Source organism: Orycteropus afer, unplaced genomic scaffold, assembly GCF_000298275.1.
Source record: "Orycteropus afer afer isolate SDZICR_OR568_19922 unplaced genomic scaffold, OryAfe1.0 scaffold00042, whole genome shotgun sequence".
NCBI classification, from domain to species: Eukaryota; Metazoa; Chordata; class Mammalia; order Tubulidentata; family Orycteropodidae; genus Orycteropus; species Orycteropus afer.
The window spans coordinates 13143053-13167253 of record NW_006921629.1 but is presented as its reverse complement, the minus strand read 5'-3'; the positions used below and the strand labels follow the sequence as shown (position 1 = coordinate 13167253).

The following is a 24201-nucleotide window of genomic DNA, read 5'->3' as shown; positions in this document are numbered from 1 at the left end:
TTCTGGTCTTGTTGATTTTTTTCTATAGCCCTTCTATTTTCTGTTTCATTGATTTCTCCTGGAGGGACTCTTATTGTAGAGAGGAGGGGTCCTAGGCTCCCAGTTTATGGGTTGTGTATCATCTAAGCCTAAAAAAGGGATCGCTTCTGTGGAAAACTAGTGTTTACTTTGATCTTCTTCACAGTCACTAATTGAGTACAGGGTTTTTGCCTTCATCAACTGACTTCTCTTCCTCCTAGTTTCTGGTATATAGTTGTGTTATATTGAGAGTGATTACTTTCACACTTATTCAGCCTTAACTCCAGTTTATACCCCAGGATGAGGATGTTAAATTGAGAGGAAAGAGACTGTAATGATAAATTGAGGATCAAACACATGCTACCATCTGAAGTTATTTCTAAGTTAAGTTGTATCTCAAAAGGACAGAGAAATAGTAAAACTAAAACTAGTGTATAAAGTTTTTGCTTTAATTAAATGTAAACAAAAAATAATAATAATTTCCATTTATTTCCTAGCCTATACAGAAGTATTTCTTTGTTCTGGTTGTTGTTGTTATGTGCCATCTAGTCGGACTCAACTCATAGCGACCGCTCCTTGGGTTTCCAAGGCAGTATCACTGTGGAAGTAGATTGCCCAACCTTCCTTCCAAGGAGTAGCTGGTGGGTTTGAACCACCAGCCTTCTGGTTAGCAGTCAAGTGCCTTAGGCACTATGCTACCAGAGCTCCCCTGGTATTAACTACAAAATGAAGAATGGAATAGTGAGTTTATTGATTAGTTATAACAGATGTATATTACAAGTGAATGGATAGAATATAGTCATGCCAATTCCATTGTTCATTTTCATCAGTGGTGGATAGAGTCAGTGGAGACTCTGTGCCCATGGAAATACTAAAGCAAGAAGTCAGAAATACCCTTCTCAATGGCGCTGCCATCTTCTTTCCTGATCGACAGACCCGGCGGAATCAGCTCTTCACCATGATGGTAATTGTTTGCTTTAGAAGTTTGGATTTCATTCCTGAGGCCTATTAGGATGAAATGTATTGGCTTTGTTTTCTCTGAATACATGTCAGTTTTAATTTCCTAAATATTTAACTAATACTACTATATGCAATGCTTTGTATGAGATACACAGATATCTAAGGGCATGGCATTGTCCTAAGGTGGAGTGACAGATCTCTGTCCCATACCTTTTGTCTTGCAAATAACAATATAGTCTCTATCTTTATGACTTGCTTAGAACCATATTTTCTTTTTAACATTTTAACTTTTTATTATGGAAAAATATAAAAGTAGACTAAATACTACCCTTCCATTCAACCCTCTATGTACCCATCACCCAGCTTCAACAATTATAACCTTAGGCTTGTTTCATCTATAATATACCTCATTTATTCCACTACCACACCACCACCACCACCACCACCACCCCCAGTATTATTTTAAAGTACATTTGCAGACATATTTTATCCAGAAATATTTCAGAATGTATCTGAAAAGATTATAAACTAAGTTTTATCCCCCAGTTCTTCTCACCCTCTTAGGCCCATCTCCCTGTTACTCAGACATTAGTACTGGGGGTGAAAAATGCTTTCAGTATTCACAAGAATTATGTCACCACATGGACTATCCTATATAAAGATCCAGGTTTTTAAATCCTGAAAGAAGTCTTTGTATATGGAATTTAGTAAGATACATGAAGGAAAATGTCAATGATAATGTGAAACAAAGCAAAAAATTCTAGGTCATGCCAAAAACATCTAGATAAAGGAACTTTAGAGGTTCCAATGTTATACTGATGGTGAAAGTCAGGGAACCATAAGTAAACTAAGGGAAGACTCAGATAAGGGTCAGTCTTACTTATAAATATAGTTGGAAAAATCTTAGTGAGATGTTGGTAAACAAGTTTAACAGCATATAAACAAAACTTTTAAGATGGGGCAATCTACTTCCGTCGTGATACTGCCTCGGAAAACCAAAGAGGGGTCGCTATGAGTCGGGTCTGACTCGACGGCACATAACAACAACAACAACAACAACAAACAAAACTTTGACTGAGTTGGGTTTATCCTAGGAATGCAAGGATGGTTTAACATTAGAAAATCAATAAATGAAATCAAGAAAAAATTGTAACAGCAAATGTAGGGAAAAAAACGAATGAAATTCAATTCTTATAATTAAAACCATTAGCAAACTGGAAATAGAGAACTCCGTTAATCTAATGAAGGCTATGAATCCAAAACCTACGATAAACAATGTACTTGTGGGTAGATCACTAGAGGCGCTCCTTTCACAGAATCAGAAACAAGACCAGGAGGCTCACCATTACTGCTTCTCTTTAGTATTGTATTTATTGGTGGACTTAGCCAGTGCTGTGAGACAAGGAACAGAATTCTTTTAAAACTAGCATTTGGAAAGAATAAAACAATAACTATTCACAGATGTTGTGACTGTAGGTTTTTTTTTTTTTCTAATTGTGTAAACAAGCAGTTAGTAGACTAACTAATAAGCGTTTGATGAAAGTAACTAGATACAGGTGCCAAAAAAAAAAAAAAAAGCATTTTTATATATTCAGCAGCAAAGTAGCAAATGTAATAAAAGTGCTCTGTGGGATGCACAAAGGCATTTAGAAATAAAGAAACGAACAAAAGAAGCATAAGATGTGGTCCCTTGCCAAAGAACTGCAGTCTGGTTGGGGATATCTGCCACAAGGGAGAATACACCCCATGTGCACTGGGCATTTGTGGGAGAAGCACGTTGCAGTATAATGATTGGAGAAGGTTTCAGAGAGGAGCTGGGAGTAACATAGAATATTCATGTAAGCTTGAGGGATTTGTTTTCATACTGTGAGTTATAACTTTTGATAGCATCAGCTGACATGACCCAATGATCTGTGGGCTGGAAGCATTTACCAGGCAGCTGAGCAAATTATTATTACTGTTATTATTATTTATTTATTTATTTATTTATTTTTGTTAGTGCATAGCTCACACAGAAAAGTAGAAAGAATACATAGGACCTTTTGAATAATATTGCTGTTTATTAGCACAACAACCCAATCCCTTTCTCTTTGCTCATTCCTTGTGACAGCAATGGTAACCGTTATGTTTTCTTTTCTCAGGCTGATGAATTAAACAGCACTGCCATCCCTTTCTAGTACTAAGCGGTTCTCTGTCCTACTACTTGGATTTGCTGTGACCATATCTTATCTCCCCTACTCTCCTATGCCAGGCCAGGCCCCAAGTCTTAAATCTTGTAGAAATCCCCCACCATGCCTTGCATGTTGTTGTTGTTGTTGTGTGCTGTCGAGTCGGCCCCGACTCATAGTGACCCCTCCTTGGGTTTCCGAGGCAGTATCACTACGGAAGTAGGATTGCCCAACCTTCCTTCCGAGGAGTGGCTGGTGGGTTTGAACCGCCAGCTGTCTGGTTAGCAGGCAAGTGTCTTAGCCACTATGCTACCAGAGCTCCCATTTTTTTAAAATGAGGGCTTCACCCATCCCTGGGTGGGCTCGAACCACCAACCTTTCGGTTAACAGCTGAACGCGCTAACCGATTGCGCCACAGCAGTACATTTGAACTGAATTTACTGTGAGGCTGTCGGCCCACTTTGGTTTTCATCATTCTTGGGAACAGTGGTTGATGACATTCATGCTACTCTAATTCTCTATAATGTCATGGAATAGATTTTCTGAATGTGCACTTTCTGGTTTTCTAGAAGAATGTCACCGAGCAGGAGCACAAGCAGTCCCTGCAACTCACTTTCCACTCACTGTGCACATATTTTAGGTAAGTTTATATGATTCTTTTCAATTACAGATACTTTCAATTTTTGCAAACTTGTATCCCTTCCTTTTAGAGTAACCATGTACTTAACCTGTGCTTGGCTAGAATGCCAAAGTCCCTGGACTAAGAAAACACAAGGCACAGGAGTGGCTCAAATGGTAATAGAATAACTATAATGTCAAGAGCTTAATCCAAGTCCCAGTCATTATAAGCCAGTTTAAACCAGAACCAATTGATGATCTCTTTGAACATTTCAGCTTTTAACTGATTTTTAAAAACAAAAACTGAAGCCAAAGCTACTTTGGGGTCCTATACTCAAGTCTAAAAATCCAACTACATTAAAACCCAACTGTAGAAGCGCAGAATACGAGAGAGGTAGTTTAGAGTTTTAGCAGAAGGGAACGTGTTGGTGGTGGTGGTGGCAGGGTGACTTGGAGATTTTTACGTGCTTTGACTACCAAAGAAGCCAGTAGACCTGTAGGCTACATTACTGCAAGTATAGATCTTAAAGGAGGAAGGGTACTAATAGCCCAAGCTGCTGTCTGCAGTTCAGAGTATATCTGGTATGGATGCCAGACTTAGAAGGCTTTCTAAAAATGTGCTCAAAATCAGATGTCAGGATGATGAAGCAATGAAGGAGCCTGCTGCTTCTTGTGTAAAGAACTTTGAAGACCCAGGGAATGGGTCTCCAATAGCCTGGGCTGTTAAATGGGCAATCCTTGTATGTTGGAGACGGTCATGGAATCAAATGTATTTCACAGTGGTGGTCAGGGTGGTTTATTCATCAGATTTATTCCTCAGGATCTCTTCTAAGAGCCTGAGGATTTATAAGTCTGTGTTTTACTTAAGGGCATGTGGACAGATAGTAGCCCAGTCTGAGCTGGGGCCATGGCCTGTCTTCCTGGCCCAGACTCCTTCCATCCCATAGATCTGACCCTGAAATCTTCTATGTTCTTTTTGAGATGTTTTAATCTAGAAAGCAGGAAAAGCCCCTTCTGCAACCAGGTATCATGGCTAGTTTGTGTCCTTACAGTGATAAAGATCCAGGTGGCCTTCTACTTCTACCTGAGAAAAGCGACCTGGGCGACATGAACATCAGCGAAGTCCTGGCGGTCACGAACACTCTCCTGTCTGTTGCTGCTCGGGAGGTAACTGATGGCTGACTCTGCCTCCTTTGCCTTGTCCTTTTAGGAGCACGTCATCCAGCAGTCCTGGGCTTCCCTTTACCACTCATTTACTGTATGAACACAGCTTTGTTACTGTGACCATTACAGAGAAGCACAAGATTTCCCAGCCTGCCTTGCTTCCTAATCACCCAAAAAAAAAACAAACTCACCGCCCTTGCGTCGATTCAACTCATAGCGACCCCTCCTTGGGTTTCCAGGGCAGTATCTCTAGAGAAGTAGATTGCCCAGTCTTCCTTCCGAGGAGTGGCTGGTGGGTGTGAACTGCTGGCCTTCTGGTTAACAGTCAAATGCCTTAGGCACTGTGCCCCCAGAGTTCCCCCTAATCAACCAGCCCCCTGCAAATGAGTTGAGGGGACACTCACTTATCCTTTGGTTGTCAACAAACAATAAGTGCATGAAGGTATTCAGTAAGACTTCCTTTGAAAACAGTGGAATGGATTTTTACCAAGGCACCCTTGTACCCAAGGCATGCCTTGTGCCGTTGAGTTCAGCATGTAGTCATCATATATGTTGTGAATTTTGTGGAAAATGGCTTTAATTTTTTTTTTTTTTTTTTTTTTTGAAATTAACATTATTAAGCAAGATTTCCTTTTGGCACTGTGGCCGTAGCCACGAGTATGCTCAGGCCTAAGAAGAGGCCACCTCCAGTGTCCTCTGCTGTAGCAAGAAGGTCTGGTTAGACTCCAATGAGGCCAGTGAAATCGCTAATGCCAGCTTTCATCAGCAAATCCAGAAATTGATCAAAGATGACCTGATCATCCACAGCCTGTGACTGTCCATTCTCGGGCTTGATGCTGGAGAAACCTTAGCCAGCTGGAAGGGCAGTCATATGGGCGTAGGTAGTGAAAGGGTACTGCCAATGCTCCGATGCCTGAGAAGTGACTTGGATGAGGAGGATGAGAATTCTGTGCTGGCTGCTTAGAAGATACTGTGAGTTTAAGAAGATTGACCGCCCCATGTACCACAGCCTGTACCTGAAGGTAAAGGGGAACATGTTCAAGAGCAAGCGGATTCTCATGGAACACATCCTCAAGTTGAGCTCCTGGCTGACCAGGCTGAGGGCTGCAGATCTAAGACCCAGGAAGCATGCAGCCGTGGTGAGGAGCCACTCCAGACCAAGAAGAAAGAGATCATGAAGACTCTGCCCAAGGAGGAAGAGACCGAAAAATAAAGCCTCCTCCGCATCTGTACATAGTGGCCTTGGCAGTTATATAGATCAATCATTCAATCAAACAAGGCTTTATCTGCCAAAAAAAAAAGTATTAAACAAATTAGCAGACTCAACAAATCTGAAAATATATTCTTTTCCTGTGGTAATGTTTTTTGTTGTTGTTGTTGTTTCCAATTTCTGGCTTTGAAAAAAACACACACACACACACAAAAGGATTTTGCTTCTCAAAATATAGTCCATGCACCAACTAGGTCAGAATGAACTGGGATGTTTGACAAATTTGGATTTCTAGGTCTTATGCCAAGTTACTTATTTAGAATCTCTAGGGATAGGGCAAACAGCCCTGGTGGCACAGTGGTTAAGCACTGAGCTGCTAACAGAAAGATCATTGGTTTGATGCCCCACCCCCACTCCAGCTGCTCTGTGAGAGAAGGATGTGGCAGTCTGCTCCATAAAGATTTATAGCCTTAGAAGCGCTATGGGGCAGTTTTACTGTATTCTGTAGAGCCACTCTAAGTCAGAATTGATTCGGCAGCAAGGGTTTGAGTTTTTGGTTTTAGGAATTGTTGTTGTTGTTGTTATGTGCCGTCAAGTTGAACCCAACTCATAGTGACCCCTCCTTGGGTTTCTGAGGAGGTATCACTACGGAAGTAGATTGCCCAGCCTGCCTTCTGAGGAGTGGCTGGCGGGTTTGAACCGCCAGGCTCCTGGTTAGCAGTCAAGTGCTTTTGGCACTACGCTACCAGAGTTCTTAAAAATCTGCATTTTTATCATGTACCCCAAGAGATTCTGAAGTGATAGAATCCTTGTACTAGGGGAACAGGAAATTACCTCTTTGGACTAATATGGGTACCAGGGAGTTAGAGTAGATTTGATAGTGGAACAATCCAAACCACTCCCATTAGATGTTTAATGACTTGGGCTTTGTTAGACAGTTTATTTTGTATCTTGTAGCTGAACTTTTTTTTTTTTCAGCTGAGCTTTAAAGCACTTATATTTTGTTAGTTCGTTACTGTTTTCAAGTTGCTGTTAGCACCATGATTCATTCATTCCCAGCTACCTGGAATGATAGGCCAGTCTTGATTAGCCTCCTAATAGAGACCTTATTGTTAGGCTCTGTCCGGTTGGTTCCAGCTCAGTGGCACTGTGTGCAATAGAACGAAACACTACCCAGTCCTGTACCATCCTCACAGTTTGCTGTATCTGAGCCCATTGTTGTACCCATTGTGTCAAGACATTTTACTGGGGAGTCTTCCTCTTTTTTGCTAACCTACTTTACCAGGTGGGAGCTCTGTTGGCATAGTGCCTAAGGCACTTGACTGCTAACCAGAGGGCTAGCGGTTCAAACCCACCAGCCACTCCTCGGAAGGAAGATGGGGCACTCCACTTCCATAGTGATACTGCCTCAGAAACCCAAGGAGGGGTTGCTATGAGTCGGGTCCAACTCGACAGCACGTAGCACCAACTTTACCAGGTATGAAGTCCCTCTGCAGGGACTGATGCTTCCTGTTAATATGTCCAAAGTGAGAGGAAGTCTTGCCATCCTCACTTCTAAGAAACATTCTGGTTGTACCATAACCAGCAAAGAAAGTTTCCAAAAGACATTTGTTCATTTTTCTAATAATCCATTACTTATTCAGTATTCTTCACCAACACCATAATTGCAAGCCATCAGTTCTTCAGTCTTCCTTATTTACTGTCTAGCTTTCTCAAGCATATGAAATGGTTGAAAATACCGTAACTTAGATCAGGGTTAAAGAGGATGAGTTAAGTTAAAAGGAGGTTTTCAGAAATGCCTAGTGTGAAATTTTTTTCTTAAGTCTAGTCATTTATTAGTTTAACAAATATCCATTGAATTACTGCTGTGTGCTCAGGTCCTGTTTTAGACACAAGAGATAACAGTGATGAGAGACTCCTGCTTTCAGAGCACAATCTGAGCAAACAGTGATATAATCTGACAATTTTAATACAGTAAAAATTGTAAAACAGGTGAGCAGGGTCCTGTGGGAATACAGAAGAATGGACCTAACCCTTTGTGGTGGAGGTGGGGAGTAGAACTTGGGAGAGCCTTTTCAGAGGAGATGCTACTAGACTCAGTGTGAAACCATGAATAGGGTTTAATCAAGGACAAGGTGAGTTGAGGAGATGCAGGTATTCAAAGAGGAGAATAACAGTGGTTAAACTTCGAATATGTTGAATTTATGGTTCTTATAGGGCATAAGGGGAGCCTTTGTGGCTGAGAACTGAAAGGTTGGCAGTTTACAGGAGCTCTGGTGGTGTAGTGCCTAAGTTATTTGACTGCTAATCAGAAGGCTGGTGGTTCAAACCACCAGCCACTCCTCAGAAGGAAGGTTGGGCAATCTACTTCCGTAGTGATAGCACCTCGGAAACCCAAGGAGGGGTCGTTATGAGTCGGATCTGACTCCACGGCAATGAGTTTGGTTTTAAATAGGGCTTAAAGTGGTGAGTTCTGGTTGGACACTCAGGAAATGAGTTAGTACTGTTGTTGTTATTTGCCATCGAGTTGGCCCCGACTCATAGCGACCCCTCCTTGGGTTTCCGAGGCAGTATCACTACGGAAGTAGGAATGCCCAACCTTCCTTCCGAGGAGTGGCTGGAGTTAGTACTAGAAGTCTAGATTTTACAATCATTCACCAGCAGGTGACAGGTGAAGCCATGAGTGCATATGTCATTATATCACCATGGGCATCTTGAGGAACATCAACATAGAAGGGGCAGCAAGGAGAGTAAGAAGGAGTAGCCAGACCAACATGAAGAAATCCAGGAGAGACCAAAGCTGAGGGAGGAGAGAGTTTCAAGGAGGAAAGTGATCAGCAAAGCCTCTAAGTAACGTTAAGCTAAGAGTCTTTGCTATTTAGGAGGTAACTGATGCCTGTGGAAGTTGGTGTCAGTGAGTAGTGATCACAGTAGAAATAGAGTAGGAGGGAGGGAACGGCAAAAAGATCAGTTGCAGACTACTTTTTTAAATGAAACACCCATTCAAAAGAGTATGTATGTGTGGACAATTTAAAGATACAACCATTGGTGTTAAAAACGAGAACCTAACCAATATCTTTGAAGTCCCTCTCCTTCAACTTATCCTTCCATGGCTCACCCTCCTCCTCCGTCCCTAGAGGTAACCACCATTCTGAAATTTATGTTCATCATTTCCTTGTTTTTCTTTCTAGTTAGCCCTACACACTATGTTTGTTTTGCTGAGTTTTAATCTTTAATGGAGTCGTATGGTGTCCAGTCATCTGTGATTTGCTTATTTCAGTCAGCAGTGTTTTGAGATTCATCCACGTTGATATATGTGCTGCAGTTGATTTGTTTTCACTGGTACTCCATATTCCTTTTATAAATATGCCACAATATATTTATTCATTCTACGTGGAAGGGTGTGCAGGAGCTCTGGTAGCGTAGTGCCTAAGGCACTTGACTGCTAACCAGAAGGCTGGCGATTCAAATCCACCAGCCACTCCTCGGAAGGAAGATGGGGCAATCTACTTCCATAGTGATGCTGCCTCGGAAACCCAAGGAGGGGTCTTTATGAGTCGAGTCCAATTTGACGGCACATAACAACAACATGTGGAAGGGTAGTGGGCTCCATTTTGGGGTATGTGCGAGACAGTGTTGATATGAACATGCCTTGTAGTACTTATGGGCAAGAGTTTATCCCTAGGGGTCAGATGACTCTGAAAAAAACTCCTGAGAACAAAGAGAATGGTTAGAGAGCCATAGAGGGGTGAGGATTTTTTTTTTTTTTTGAGGTGGGAGAGATTTGATTGAAAGCTCAAAGGAAAGAACCAGAGAGAAAAGAGGATTGAAAATGTAAGAGAGTAACCAGTGGGAGAAGGTTCTGAGGTGGCAGAGGGAAACATCACCTGGACTAAAACCATTTGTAAAGTTCAGAAAAGGTGGAAAGCAAGAGAAGAGTTTTCATGGTACCTTTTTTCTTAGTCACTTCCGGGTTGAAAGCTCTTTCATAACTTTTCTCCATTTCCATCATGTCTTAGCTGCTCTTAGAATATGTCTTTGACTTGAATAGCCTTGTACCCTGTGAATGGCCTTATAAACACATTCCATTTGTCTCCTCCCTTGCAGTGTGAGCTGCTGATGCTCAATGGTGCCCAAGGGGAGGTTGGCTCTGTGCTTTTCTCCCTGTTCTGGTCTGTGCAGGGCAGCCTGTTCTCCTGGTGCTACCTGCAGCTGAAGAGCACAGACCCTGGAGCCAAAGACCTGGCTGTTGACCTTATTGAAAAATGTGAGTCTCAACACAGAAGTCCATGGAAACAGATGTTTGTGTTTTGATTCTGTGTGTGTACCCTCTTTAGTAACTCACACCAGGTGTAGATAGGGTTTTCTTTTCTTTACTACAATTCAGATCTGTATTTGGGGTCATTTTTTTTTCCTTTTCTTTTTATTAAATGATAATGAGAAAGTCTATAGCATGTCCTTTTAAGGAACTCCAGTGGTGTAGTGATTGAGGCACTTGGCTGCTAACCAAAGACTTGATGGTTGAAATCCACCAGTTGCTCAGTGGAAAAAAGATGAGGCAGTCTGCTTCCATACAGATTTACAGCCTTGGAAACCCAATGGGGTTGCTGAGTCAGAATTGACTCATGGCAGTGAGTTTGGCTTTGGTTTTTGAGCATGTCTTCTTAGCCATAGTTTCCCTTCTGAATGTGATAGTCCAAGTATTTTTATTGTAGAGTTGAGTCACTTCACAGCCTAAACATTGCCTGTATGATCATGCAGCACTCATATGTGATATCTCATTCTTCAGTAGAGTCTTTGATCCATGTTTTAATCAATTCATCCACTAAGATAAATTCTTTAAGTAAGATGTGTCTAAGGTTTGTGAGCACTGCTGTGGTCTTCACTGATTACTGAAACTCCTCAGATTCATGATAAAAACACACAGAAAATTAAGTGAAACCCACAGGTTCTGAGAAATCATATGTGGAAAATTCAGTTACATCAAACTTTGTCTCAGCAGCTATGACAGAAATGCTTTCAGTATCTGGCCATATCCCCTAAAGCTTAGCCCATCAGATTGACACACCTTCTGCATAAGCCAGTTGTAAACAGCAGGGAACAGAGAAACCAATAACTAGGTCAAGTTGTCTAATTAAACTTCACTTAAAGTGACATGTGCTCTTCATCGAAAAGTAGCAACTATCAAAAGGAAAAAAAAAATCACTTTAAATGTAGCATTCAACTGAAATTTGCACTGCAGTTTCCTCCCTGAGGAAACCATTTGGATGACACTTAAAGGTCTCTTGGTCTGTCTGTTGTGGAGGGCCCCCACCCTCCCCCGCCACCACAGCATCTGTGACTTAAGCTTTGCCTTGATGATAACTGAGTGGCATTTCTGCCATGAAAGGTATTAATCATTTTCTTTATGTTTTGGTAGATGTGCAACAGTTCCTGGCCAGGATGAGACTGATTTTGGAATCCCTTTTGTCACAGTACAGTGGAAAAATTATAGTAGAGAAACTATGTAATTCAGTGTTTTCAATGGCATCTCGTCAACTGGTAAGAAAAGTGGTGTTAATTTGTGAAGGGTGGGAAGGGAGCTGGTGATCTGCTCTCCCAGTTCATCTGAGATGGACACCAAGTACTTTGTTCATCTTCCTGCAGGTGATCTTTCTACTGGACTTCTGCCCTTTGGACATTTCACACTGCACACTCTTGAGAGAGTTCAGCACCTTAACAGAACTATTAAAGAAGCTCTGCAGTGACCCTGAAGGAGGACTGAATAAGGTAACTCTCACTGGCGTTTGAACCTCCTTTGTGTCATCTCTGAGGACTTATGTGACTCTACTTACCGAAACATATCCCGGAGAACAAAGCTACACAAATCAGCTTTGCTAACAAACATATGTGCCAGCCCAGGTTGGTTTGGCAGGGCGAGCGTTACAGAGGGGACACTGTGGACAGACACTGTGCATAGGACAACGTTATTGTATAGCACATGAAATTATATAAAACCTTGTGAGTGAATAACCAGATTGAAGTTTAAAAGAGAAAATATGTTGGAAGGCAAATTAGAAAGCTTGGTATATAAAAATATTTTCTCTTTTACTTAAATTTACACTTTACAAAGGTTTTCACTATCTTGTTTCAGGCTCATAACAATCCTTTGGGAGTAGAAAGGGCATGTATTAAAAACTTTGTTTTATACCTAGGAAAGGAAAGAAAGAAAAAAGAGCCTGATTTGCTGACAGTTCATTTTCTAAGTGATGAGTTGGGATTAGAACTAGAAGTTAGAAGTCTTTAAACTCCTAATTGAATGCTTTTCCATTGGAGATCATACCTGGTAATGATTTCTAAGATAGTTCTGTCACCATTAAAAGATACCACATTAAGCTTATCACAGAGTTACTGTAATGTAATAAAAACCACGTGTCCATTGTGCTGAATGACAAATTTATGTTGATATATATGTGGATGGGAATAGCAGATGTATCTTTTTGCCTGTGTAGTTATGTGAGTAGGGATGGCAAATCTTGTCTGCAGCACTGATATAAAAACACAGCATTTACTACATGTGGCTGGATATAGCGTGATAACTCTTTTCTTGACTGGTTTTATTTGCATAGCTGGATGTTGAGACTTGGCAACAGGAACAACCTGTGGTGCTACATACATGGACTAAGGAATCTGCCCATAATTATGAAAATAATTGCCATGAGATATCTGTCTTCGTTAGCCCCGGAGCAACTTATTTTGAGGTGGAATTTGATGAGAGATGTGAAACTGAAAAAAGGTACGACTCACATAGTCTTTTTCCCTGGGTCATGTTGTTGTTAGGTGCCACTGAGTTGGCTCCAACTCATAGTGGCCCTGTGTCGGCAACAGAAAGGAACAGTGCACAGCCGTGTGCCTCCTCTCAGTGTTTGTGCAGTGTTTGAGCCCGTTGTTGCAGCCACTGTGTCAGTCCATTTCGTTCAGAGTCTTCCTCTTTTGCTGATCCTCTCCTTTACCGAGCATGACCTCCTCCAGGTGCACTGGTCCCTCCTTACAGCTTGTCCAGAGTATGTGAGGTCTGGTCTCACCATTTCCCTCCTGAGGAGCATTCTGCCTGCACTTCTTCCAAGGCAGATGTGTCTGTTCTTCGGGCAGTCCATGGTATACTCAGTATTCTTCGCCGACGCCATAATTCAAAGGCATCAGTTCTTCCATGGTCTTTCTTATTCATTGTCCAACTTTCACATGTATGTGAGGTGACTGAAAATACCATGGCTGAGGTCAGGTACACCTTAGTCCTCAAAGTGATAACTTTGCTTTTTTTGTTTTTGACATCTTTATTTTTTAACACTTTAGGTCTTTTGCAGCAGATTTGCCTAGTGCAGTATGTCATTTGATTTCTTGACTGTTGCTTCCGTGGGCGTTAATTATGGATCCAAGTAAAATGAAATCCTTGACAACCTCAATCTTTTCTCTGTTTATCATGATATTGCTTACTGATCCAGCTGTGAGGATTTTTGTTTTATGTTGAAGTGCAGTCCATACTGAGGCTATAATCTTTGATTTTCATCGGTAAGTGCTTCAAGTCGTCTTTGCTTTCAGCTAGCAAAGTTGTGTCATCTGTGTATCATAGATTGTTAATGAGTCTTCCTCCAGTCCTGTAAGTGTGGTGAAGAGAGTCAACTTTGACACACATCTTTCCTGATTTTAAGCCACACAGTGTCCTCTTGTTCCGTTTGAATGACTGCCTCTTGATCTATGTGCAGGTTCTGTATGAGTACCGTTAAGCTTTCTGGAATTCCCATTCTTCTCAGTGTTATCCGTAATTTGTTATGATTCACACCATGGACTACCTTTCCATAATCAATAAAACACAGGTAAACACCTTTCTGATACTCTCTGCCTCCAGCCACAATCCATCTGACATCAGCGATGATACCCTTCATTTTACATCCTCTTCTGAATCCAGCTTATGTATCGGGCAGATACTTGTACAATCCACATTCCAGTTATTAATGGATGTTTACAGCTGTTTCTTCTCATTTTGAGTTGTGCCGCATCCTCAAGGGAAGGTCCTGAAAGCTTTATCCTATCCATGTTATTAAGGTCAACTCTACTCTGAGACTGTTCTTCCCTATTCGTATTTTGAGTGCCTTCCAACCTGAGGGGCTCATCTTCTGACATTATTTCAGACAGTGTTCCACTGCTGTTGGTAAGGTTTTCACTGGCCATTTTTTTAGAAGGAAGTTGGCAGGCCCTTCTCTCTAGTCTATCTTAGTCTGGAAGCTCCACTGAATGAAACCTGTCCACCATGGGTGACCCTGCTGGTACTTGAAATACTGGTGGCATAGCTTCCAGCATCACAGCAACATGCAAGCCACCTCAGTGCAACAAATGGTCGCATATGTTGTGGTCCCAGCAATAATGCACCAAAGTGACAGAGGGACTGTAACAGAGATTGCATTTTGCAGGTATGATTATCTGGAATTTACTGATGCCAGAGGTGGGAAAACACGCTATGACACAAAAGTGGGCACTGACAGATGGCCCAAGGTGAGTGGTGCTCCTAGAAAGAGGTAAAATACTTAACTTTTGCACTAGTTCTCCTCCTTTTATCAGCCCTCAGGAACAATGAAAGCATAATAGTGTACTTTTATAAAAGGAAATGTTTGTATCAGGGTTCAGCAAACTACACCCCATCCACTGTTTTTGTCAATAAAGTTTTTTGGAACACAGCCATGCCCATTTGTTTACAGATCTTTTGTAGATGTTTTGACACTACAGTGGCAGATTTGAGTAGTTACAACAGAGACCATATCGCCTGCAAAACCTGAAATATTTATTCTCTGGATTTTTACAGGAGAAAATTCCCAACCCTTGGTTTATATCAGCATTGTCCAGGGTAAATGGAGAATTGTAATCCTTAATAAGCAAAGGCCAGTAGGTCCAAGATGGCTCTGAACCAGAAGTTGGTGAAAGACCCATTTCACGGTTAGGGTTTCATGATCTCCTGGGTGAGGGTTAAGTACTGTCTCAGACAATTTACCTTCCCTCTGTGGTCAGGGGGCTTGGCTACAAGCAGAGGAATGGCTGAACATGATACTTGGCTGGGTAGGTAGTGGGCAGATAGGCATGCAAAGTTAGAAAATGGACAGTAGTTTTCTGCCAGCTTTGCTGCTCTGTGAAGTACAGTTGTGAATTTCCTATTTCAGTCACTCCTTTGTACATTTCTTCTTTAGTAGTTTTGGATTATTGGTAGGAGTATGAGCCACTTTTGAATTCACATTATTTGGAGCCATGAACAACATGCTTGTTACTGAAATGCTGCCTTAAGTCTGTTTAACCACATGACGTTTCTGTTTGTCTCTAGAAAGTGACCTTTAAGGCCGGTCCTCGGCTCCAGTTCCTCTTCCACTCTGATAGCAGTAACAATGAGTGGGGTTACAAATTCACAGTCACTGCCTATGGCCTGCCTGATGTTGCCGTGTCATGGGGATTGGATTTGCAACTCCTCGTTTCCCGACTGATGGGACGCCTTGCTTCCCAGTGCATGGCACTCAAGTCTGCTCATCGTAAGTCCTTGTGCCTGCTGCTTCCTGTGGAAGGGCAAGCTGCATGATCACTCTCGTGCATGGTGCCTCCACGTAGTGGCATAGCGGAGGTCCTGACAATCCCTTTCAGTCTCATTTCAACTGAATCAGAGTAAGATGTCCACCTGCCACCATTGCCTTAAAGCATCGTGACTCAAACGTTGGAACACATCACAAAGCATGCTATGAATTCCCTCTGTGGAGGACAAGCAGGGGAAATAGCTATTTTTTTTAGCAGGATTGTCATCATTTTTTTATGAGTGGATTTAGGTTTATTCCATCCAGAAGGCAGAAGTATAGAATAAATTAATTGTCTATCTTTTAAAAACGTGAAAATTTATGTGAAGTGATACGTGTAAATATATTTAATGTGTGAATATAAATTTTGCCTTAATTGTTCAACTTAGTTATTAAATTCATCCGAGGAATAAGAATTATAGAATATAATTTTTGCAGTATGTTTTATTTCTATATCATTTTCTTGAATTTTTCTGATTGGGTTTTTGAGGCGGTATCTCTACAGAAGTAGATTGCCCAGTCTTCCTTTGAAAAGTGGCTGGTGGCTTTGAACCGCCAGCCATCTGGTTAGCAGTCAAATATATTAGGCACTATGCCACCAGAGCTCCTAAAAAAGTAATATATATAGTAAAAGGTACATACTGAAAAAAAAGAGAGAAGTAAAATCTATTAACCCTATGCTCAAAGAAAATTGTTATTAACATTCTGATTTATTTCTACCTAGTCCTTTGTCTATGCCTATTTTATGGTAGACATTTAATCATTATTTGTACGAAGTTGAGTTGACAAACTTGTGAGCATTTTCCCATAATTGAGTGTTTCTAAATGGCCTCTCTAGCAGTGGCTCACAATCTGCTTTCACCTTACCATGCCGATTGGTCATTTCAGAGGCACCTTATACCTGAAGCTGTTCGATAGAGTGGCAGCCTTCTGGGACTTCTTTATTGTGGTTTGACTTATAAGTGCCTTGGGTGTGTGAAGTATTAAAATTACATTCTGATAAATGTGGGTGAATTCCCTCAAAGAAAAAATTCCCTCAAAAAAAAAAAATTTCCCTTAATATCCAAGATTTTTAACCTTTTTTTTTTTTGGTCAGTTCAAAAATTTTCAGTGTATTAAGGGAAAAAAAGAGAACTCTAATAATTAGCCCTCTTCTCTTTCAGAGTTAGGAGGTAGCGTGGCAGTACCTCACGCAAAAATGGCACTAGTTCTGAACTCCCCCTTGTGGAAACCTGTCTTCAGACATCAGATATGTCCAGAGTTGGAATTAGAAGTACGCTGGCCCACTCACCCACACCAGGATAGTAAGGAGGTAATGATGCGTCTGTTGTCTTTCTATTTGGAGTGGGAAAAGTTTACTAGTATTTATTACTTTATACTTTCAAGTGTAAATATTTGTGTTTGTATCTTGTCACCCACACTAAACTGTTAGCTCCTTGTTCATTAGTTCCTTATTCATTTGGTATCCCCACTGTGTACAACAGTAGCCAGTGCCTAGTGGGTGTTCAGAAGTGTTGAACAAAAGTGATGGTTCAGTGAAATAGACTAAGTGTCCAGTAAGCCCGTCTTGTTGGAGTTGTCAACCAAGAAGTTGAGACTCCTCCTAAAGCCCTGAGCCTGGTTTGTTCTGTATGTTCTCCTAGGCCTGTAGCTCATTATTCAGGTGGATAGTATTTTAAAAACTCAACAAGCCTGCCCCGTCTCTGTTTTTCGTCTCTCCTTCCCTTTATTTCTGTCCTCCTACTTCTCACTCCTCCTCTCCTTCCTTGTCCCTCCTGCTCTGAGTTACTCGGTAGTTCTTTGCTGGATCCAGTGGGTCTTCTTCAGCTTTCACTTCCTTTACCTCTCTGTTAAATGTGGCTCCTTCAGACCTTCTCTTTTGATCCCATGACAGCTCACTGTCTTCTCTTACACCTAACTACTCCATCAGCCTCCTTTATTGACCTCTTTTATTTTCCCTTCTGTACAAGGTAGGCTTTATTCAAGACTTGGTCCTTCCCTTCCCTTTCCCTCAACCCACCAAGCCTTCATCCTCTCTACTCTTCTGCTATCACCTCGGTGTGAATAGTTCCTAAATATCAGTTTCCAGTTCTGGTTCTTCTCCGGGCTACAGTCCTCTATCTCCATCTCCCTGCTAGGTGTTTCCATTTCAGCATTCTAACTCCCTTTAACTCAGAGTCAAACCAGAATGTCTCCCCAACTGCTCTGCTCCTGTCATTACTGTTTCCCCAGGCATCAAGCCACTACTCCATAACATTGCCTTTATCTCCACCTGTTCTTGCCTTTCCTACCCGGCTGCAAGCCATGCAAAGTCTTCACTGTGATGTTCATCTCTGTTTTCTCTGTCTCCATCTTTATCCAGGCCCTCGTCTTGTATCTACATTATTATCGTGATACTACCAGTTTTGTTTTTTTTTTTAAATCACTGCATTCTCTTGTCATCCCACTGCCAAACACCATTAATGGCTCCCTGTTGCCCACAGGGTGAAGTCTAAACTCCTCAGTGTGACACTCAAGACTCTCTGCAGTCTCCTTTCACCTTACCTATCTGACTCTAGTTCCCACCACTCCCCAGCTGAGACTTCAGGCCAGGTCAGTCTCCCCACTGTCCTTCCTGAATCTTAACCTCTGCTCCTGGTTGTGTTCCTCAGCCAAACCTGTGCATCCTTCAGGGCCAGCCCAGACCCTGCATTCTCCAGAAGGCTTGTCTTACTTTAACCTTCCCAGAACTCTCTCCTTTGAACTTTTAGCACTGGGCGTTCTTCTAGGTACTTTGGCACTTGAAAATCTTTTGCCTATGGTAGTGCTAGTATTAATGCTTTTATTGTTTTATTTATGTTTACTTTTTTTTTAACCTGTTTGATCTCCCCAAAATAGATTTAAACTTCCTGAGAGTATGAATTATGTTTTATACTTCTGCTCTGACCTAGTATGTGCTCAATAAATCTTATTTTTTGAATGAGTATCTTAACCGTGATGTTTCTTTTTTGTTTCCAGGTTAAGAACATTCCTGACAATCCCTGCCACAATTTTCTTCTTGATTTTGCACAGTCAGATCCTGCTCAGAACTTCTGTGGGCCATATTCAGAACTTTACAAAGGATTCATACAGGCATGTAGAAAACAGGCCCCAAAGACAGATATAGTTGCTGGTTCTACTATTGATCAAGCTGTGAACGCCACCTTTGCTGCTCTGGTATATCGCACTCCAGACTTATATGAGAAGCTGCAAAAATATGGTAACTTATATTACAGGGAATATTTCTGATCTGAAGGCTAATTGCTAAGTTTTAAGAAAGCCTATCTTAAGTGAAAATTTTCAAATATTTTAAAATACAAGCATATTCCTACAACCCTAGACTTCATCTGTTGTTTCTAGTTTTTGCCCATCTAAAGATTCTCGACCAATTGATCATTAGCCAATTGTGGCTGAGTTTCCTAATTAGCAGATAATTTGTCTCTGTAATTCTCATGGAAAACTACAAAGAAGTTTAGTGGAAAGAAACCTTAGTTTGCATTCCAGTCCCAGCTTAAAAACTCAGTAGTTGTGCAGCTCCAGGTCAATCAGACAGCGTTTCTGGCCCTCAGCATCCTTGTCTATAAAATTGGTTTAGAGTTGGTTAGCACTAGCATTCTAAGAAATTCTGGTTAAAACCTCAGATGTTTAGATCATAGGACATGCAATAACCAAGGAGGAAAATGTCGGTGTCTTTATCTGTAGACTTGCAGCTTCTTTGCAGCACCACCCCTGCTAGACTTCCTTTGCCACTGGCTCCTCCTCATAGCCTCTTCTGCTCCTGTCGCCCAGGGGTGCCATCCCTGGCTATTTACTGGTTCTGCAGCATGCAGGGAGTTAGTCTCTCTTACACTCACACTCAGGCAGGGAAAAAGCTTTTCAACAGATGAGGTATGGGTTTTCCCAGGCACTTTGACAGGGTATGTGTTCTTTCCAGGTGAAAATACCTCATTTTTATGCAAATAGCATCCATATTGTACATTTTTGCATACACAGGCAGCCTCCCTCCCCACATGTTATTTTCATAAGCATAATAAACCAGTATTTTTTACACGTTGATGACTTCAATTTCAATTTCATTTTCTATCCGGTGTTTTAATGTTAAGTGTTCATCTTGATGCCTGTTGATGCGGAGGCTTGGTTCTCAGCAGCAAACTCTCACCTGCCTACTCTTGACTTTCTAAAGTAGCCCCCTCTTGGCAGCATTCCTTCCCTGTTCTGCAAACCGTTTTCTCTAATGCAGGAAAAAAATCACTTTTTCTTCCCCAGAAGTAGCCCTCACCAAGGCAACTGCCCCAGCCCAGGAAGTGTGTAAGCCTACACACCTCAGGCCAGAGAGGCTACTCAGGTGGGCAAGGGTGGCACACCCAGCCACCTGCATTCTGCCTTGCAGCCTGTCTGGCCAGCCATTGCGCTGGAGCTGTTTGAACCTCCTGCCCATGTAGACCCTGTGGGTGTGAGAGCCGAGGGCACAGAGAGATCATATGTCCCTCACTTGGACAAGACAATCCAGCTGGCCCCCCAGAGTCCTGTGAGGCCAGAGCAGCACGTTTCTGTACCATCCTGCTGCCGGCTTCTTGTGGGGCCAGCACCGCAAGACCCTGGCTCATGCATGCAGCGGTTCCCACCCACCACAGCCTCAGCCTGTGCTCACACAGTGGCAGCTCTGCATGGAGCCTTCCACCCAGCTCTCCCCCTGTCACTGGCATGACATCCCTGGCCACAGATGGGCTGTAGAGAACACCACTGCTCTCAGGCCTGGCCACGTAAGCGCCCCAGAGGAAAGACACAGTTTCAATTGTTTATTTTCCAGTTGCTGAGGTACTACCAAATTCAGTTCATGACTTCTTGACCAAAACTTATACCTTTATTTTACAAATATGATCAAAATTAACATTTTTGATTATTGAATGAGGCTGAAATTCACTTTTGGGAAGACACAAGACATGCAAAGTATGCATGGGTGCACTATGCTATAACTATTTTTCATCATTTCCTCCCTTTGTGTGTGTACATTATTTATGTGGATGCCATATTTATGAAAACATGGGAAGCAGGAACAAATGTTTCCTTCCATGAGAGTAGGTGGTGGTTGCTTAGGTTGTTACTGTTATTGATTTTATTATCATTACCACCTATATTGCTCAGTTCTTTGGAAGTCCCATTACAAAATTAATTTCCTGATTTCTAAAATTTCTCAATTACTCCTTCAAATCTTTATATCTCTTTTAAGAAGCTGCTCAAATAAAGAAACTGCATTGAGGCAGGAGTGATTTATGGAAGAGGGTCTCTGTGCTGGGCGATACTCGTGAGGTGATTTGCATGGTTTGGGGAGAAAAACAATTCAGTATATATTTTTGTCAACTGTAATAAGAAAGTTGGCCAGTCTTTATTATGTGTAGGAGTTTTCAGAAGAGGAATAAAAGTCTGGTAGGTTAAAATCTGAGAAACAGAAGCTTTCTTGCTGGGAGAGCGTTTCTTCAGCGTCTTCTCAAGCCTTGTTCAGATATCACATACCTATTTGCAGTAGAGAAACATACAAGTAAATGTTGGAACTAGACATACTTGGCTCCTCATGAGTTGTTCCTAGAAATAGCTGCCATTTCTGGTTTGAAGGAGGCACAGTTTGTCTTAGTCCCTCCTGTCCCTGTGTTTAAAATGTTGCTGTCATATGCATGGACTATTCATGAGCTCTTTAAAGACTGAGCTGCTTTAACAGGGGGTTTTGTCTGGCTAATTTGTTCATCTTTGAGCACCTAAAACTTCATCACTTTTGGGGATTAAAAATGAAGAGGAGCGTTTCAACTATACTATGTGCAGTATGAAGGCAAAGGACTTGTCTGTTTTTTTGTTTTTGCATTGTATTCCCAGTGCCTGGTGTAGAGCCTGGCACATTCTAGATAATCAGTAAATATTAACTGCTCTTTGCATTGATGCAACAGAGTGTAGCACTCTGTTCTATTGTTTTATCCTTTGGTTTTTGGATGAAGAGAAAGGACAAGCCTCTAAGTCTTTCTTCAAAAGAATATATTTTTTGTTATTTTTCTAATTATAAGAATAATATCCATTCATAGCGGAAACATAAAGTACAGAAAAGTTCAAAATAATTATCATGTAGCCTCTCACCACTTAGAACATTTCTTCAACTAGTGACTCAGGCTCATCTCTCCTAAAAAGTGGTTGATCGTTAATGAAATCTTTAAGATCTTCCTGACCTTTTATCTAGGCATATGTCTAGGCATTTTACCTGGGATTCATATCACACATACACATACCAAAGCTGAAACCCAAACCCATTGCCTTTGAGCCATTACAGATAATGACGACCACGTGTTAGAGTAGAACTCTTCCATGAGGTTTTCTTGGTTGTAGTTTTTACAGAAGCAGATCTTCAGGCCTTTCTTCCAAGTGCTATGGGGTGGCTTTCACCTACCAGCCTTCCAGCTGGCACTAGTGTGCTTCACCATTTGCACCAACCAGAGACCTTCATATACACACACATGCACCAATGTATTATATCATCCAGTTTCTTAGTAAACTAAACCAAACCAAACTCACTGCTGTGGAGTTGGCCCTGACTCAGAGTAACCCCTCCTTGGGTTTCCAAGGCAGTATCACTATGGAAGTAGATTGTCTAATCTTCCTTCTGAGGAGTGGCTGGTGGGTTTGAACTGCCAGACTTCTGATTAGCAGTCAGATGCCTTAGGCACTAAGCCACCAGATAGTTATGCTTTTTTGAGTGAGATAATTTTGTTGATACTGTTTCATAGTCCGCTTCTTCGTTTTAAGTTAACATACCATGAGCTTTTTTCTATGTCAGTAGTTTTTTTTAACCTCACTTTTAATGGCTACACAGTATGCCTGTTTCGAAGTTGTTAACAAATATTTGCTTTATGAAATTTAAATTTAAATCAGCTTTCCTGGTCATAGTTTTAAAAATACTTTAATGACTACAAAAGGAAATTTTTCAAATTGGGATAACTTAAGAAGTTTTTTCTGAGTATTAGAAGGATAGAAAAATTAGTAAGTCTGAAATTGAATTTCAAAAATAAAATGTAGAAAAATTACTAGTGGCTCTAGAAATGGTGAAGAGATAAGATACTGACGAAAAATTACTTTGAAGTAACACAGGGAACCCGTTATAGGAGTTTGTGGCTTAATCGTTTTTTCCCCTAAGTCTTTCCTACCATCCCCAGTATGTGAATGTTGGGGGGAGAGGTATTCTTATTCTTTAGGGGATTTTGAAGATATTTTGTGCATAATGTTGTGGTTTGCTGTGGTTGTTGTGTGCTGTCGAGTCGGCCCCAACTCATAGCAACCCCTCCTTGGGTTGCCGAGGCAGTATCACTGCGAATGGAGATTGCCCAACCTTCCTTCCGAGGAGTGGCTGATGGGTTTGAACCGCCAGCCTTCTGGTTTGCAGTCAAGTGCCTTAGGCACTATGGTAGTGAATTGTATTAACTGAATGTAAATCTCTTTGTCTTTCCTTCTTTCTCCAGTAATCAGTGGGGACAAGACAGCTCTGAGTGAGGAATTTGCACAAGTGTATTCCTTGGCTGATGGGATTAGAATATGGATGGTAAGATTTTCTGTTGCGTGCAATTTTGATATTTTCGGTTTTCCCATCATGATATCATGGGATTAACTAACTCTCTTCTCAAGAATATAAGTTGAGGAATATTGTGTTTTTAACCAACATGCAGTGATGTGAATAGATACAGAACCCTAAATCATAGTTTGGTGAGTGTTGAGCATGTTTATGGTAAACAGGGTTCAGTTGAACCCCTTTACATCCTTCAGCAACCCAAAGGCCCTTCCATGGAATCCTTCAGCCTAGAGGAACAGCTTTGCCCTACTGGGCAACCACTAACAGTTTTAGGCAGGGGAAAGGGGTCTTTGGACTGCAGGTTAGAAAACTAGTTCTGTAGCATTGTCTGTGACGGCAGTAAACTGGAAGAACTAATGTCCATCAGTAGAATGGATGCAAGGAATGTGTACTGATATGATGGGATAATATGTTAGAATGAGAATGAATGAAATAGAGCTACCTGTCTCAGCATGAATGAATCTCGTAAACAGGATAATGAACCAGAAAAAGTAAGTTGCAGAACTACTACTTATGTAAAATTTATACATAAGCAAACCAAATTAGTATATTACATAGATAAGTATGTGGTAAAAATACATAAATGTATGGAAATGATAAACCCCAAATTCAGGAGAATTAATTTTTATTGTTAGGCATGGAGATGGGTATCTATATATTATGTATAGTATATACCTAGAATGGATTATATGCCTATAATATGGCATCTGTATTATTTATATATTTATATATGTCTTGAATATTGTAATCGAGGGGAAAAAAAGTCTTTAAATGACTGGATAGAGGATGGAGAATGAGATTCAAAGCAGGAGACTAATGTGTTGACATTGGGATGACTTCTGATATTTAGTTGATAAA

General features: G+C 41.2%; 1 protein-coding gene and 1 non-coding gene across 2 annotated transcripts in view; one reads left to right on the top strand and one right to left on the bottom strand.

Annotated features, from left to right (window-relative positions):
- ZZEF1 (zinc finger ZZ-type and EF-hand domain containing 1) overlaps positions 1-24201 on the top strand; it is a 155797-nt gene that overhangs the window by 76670 nt on the left and 54926 nt on the right. The window contains exons 16-27 of the mRNA XM_007937490.2: positions 849-982; positions 3719-3786; positions 4817-4931; positions 10246-10405; positions 11558-11679; positions 11785-11907; positions 12747-12913; positions 14586-14667; positions 15485-15686; positions 16886-17034; positions 18720-18960; positions 23237-23316. Of these exons, the coding sequence (XP_007935681.1) occupies positions 849-982; positions 3719-3786; positions 4817-4931; positions 10246-10405; positions 11558-11679; positions 11785-11907; positions 12747-12913; positions 14586-14667; positions 15485-15686; positions 16886-17034; positions 18720-18960; positions 23237-23316 (1643 nt within the window). The remainder of the gene's footprint in view (positions 1-848; positions 983-3718; positions 3787-4816; positions 4932-10245; positions 10406-11557; positions 11680-11784; positions 11908-12746; positions 12914-14585; positions 14668-15484; positions 15687-16885; positions 17035-18719; positions 18961-23236; positions 23317-24201) is intronic.
- On the bottom strand, positions 3495-3568 carry TRNAN-GUU. Its single transcript has one exon. It is a non-coding gene; the product is annotated as a tRNA-Asn (tRNA).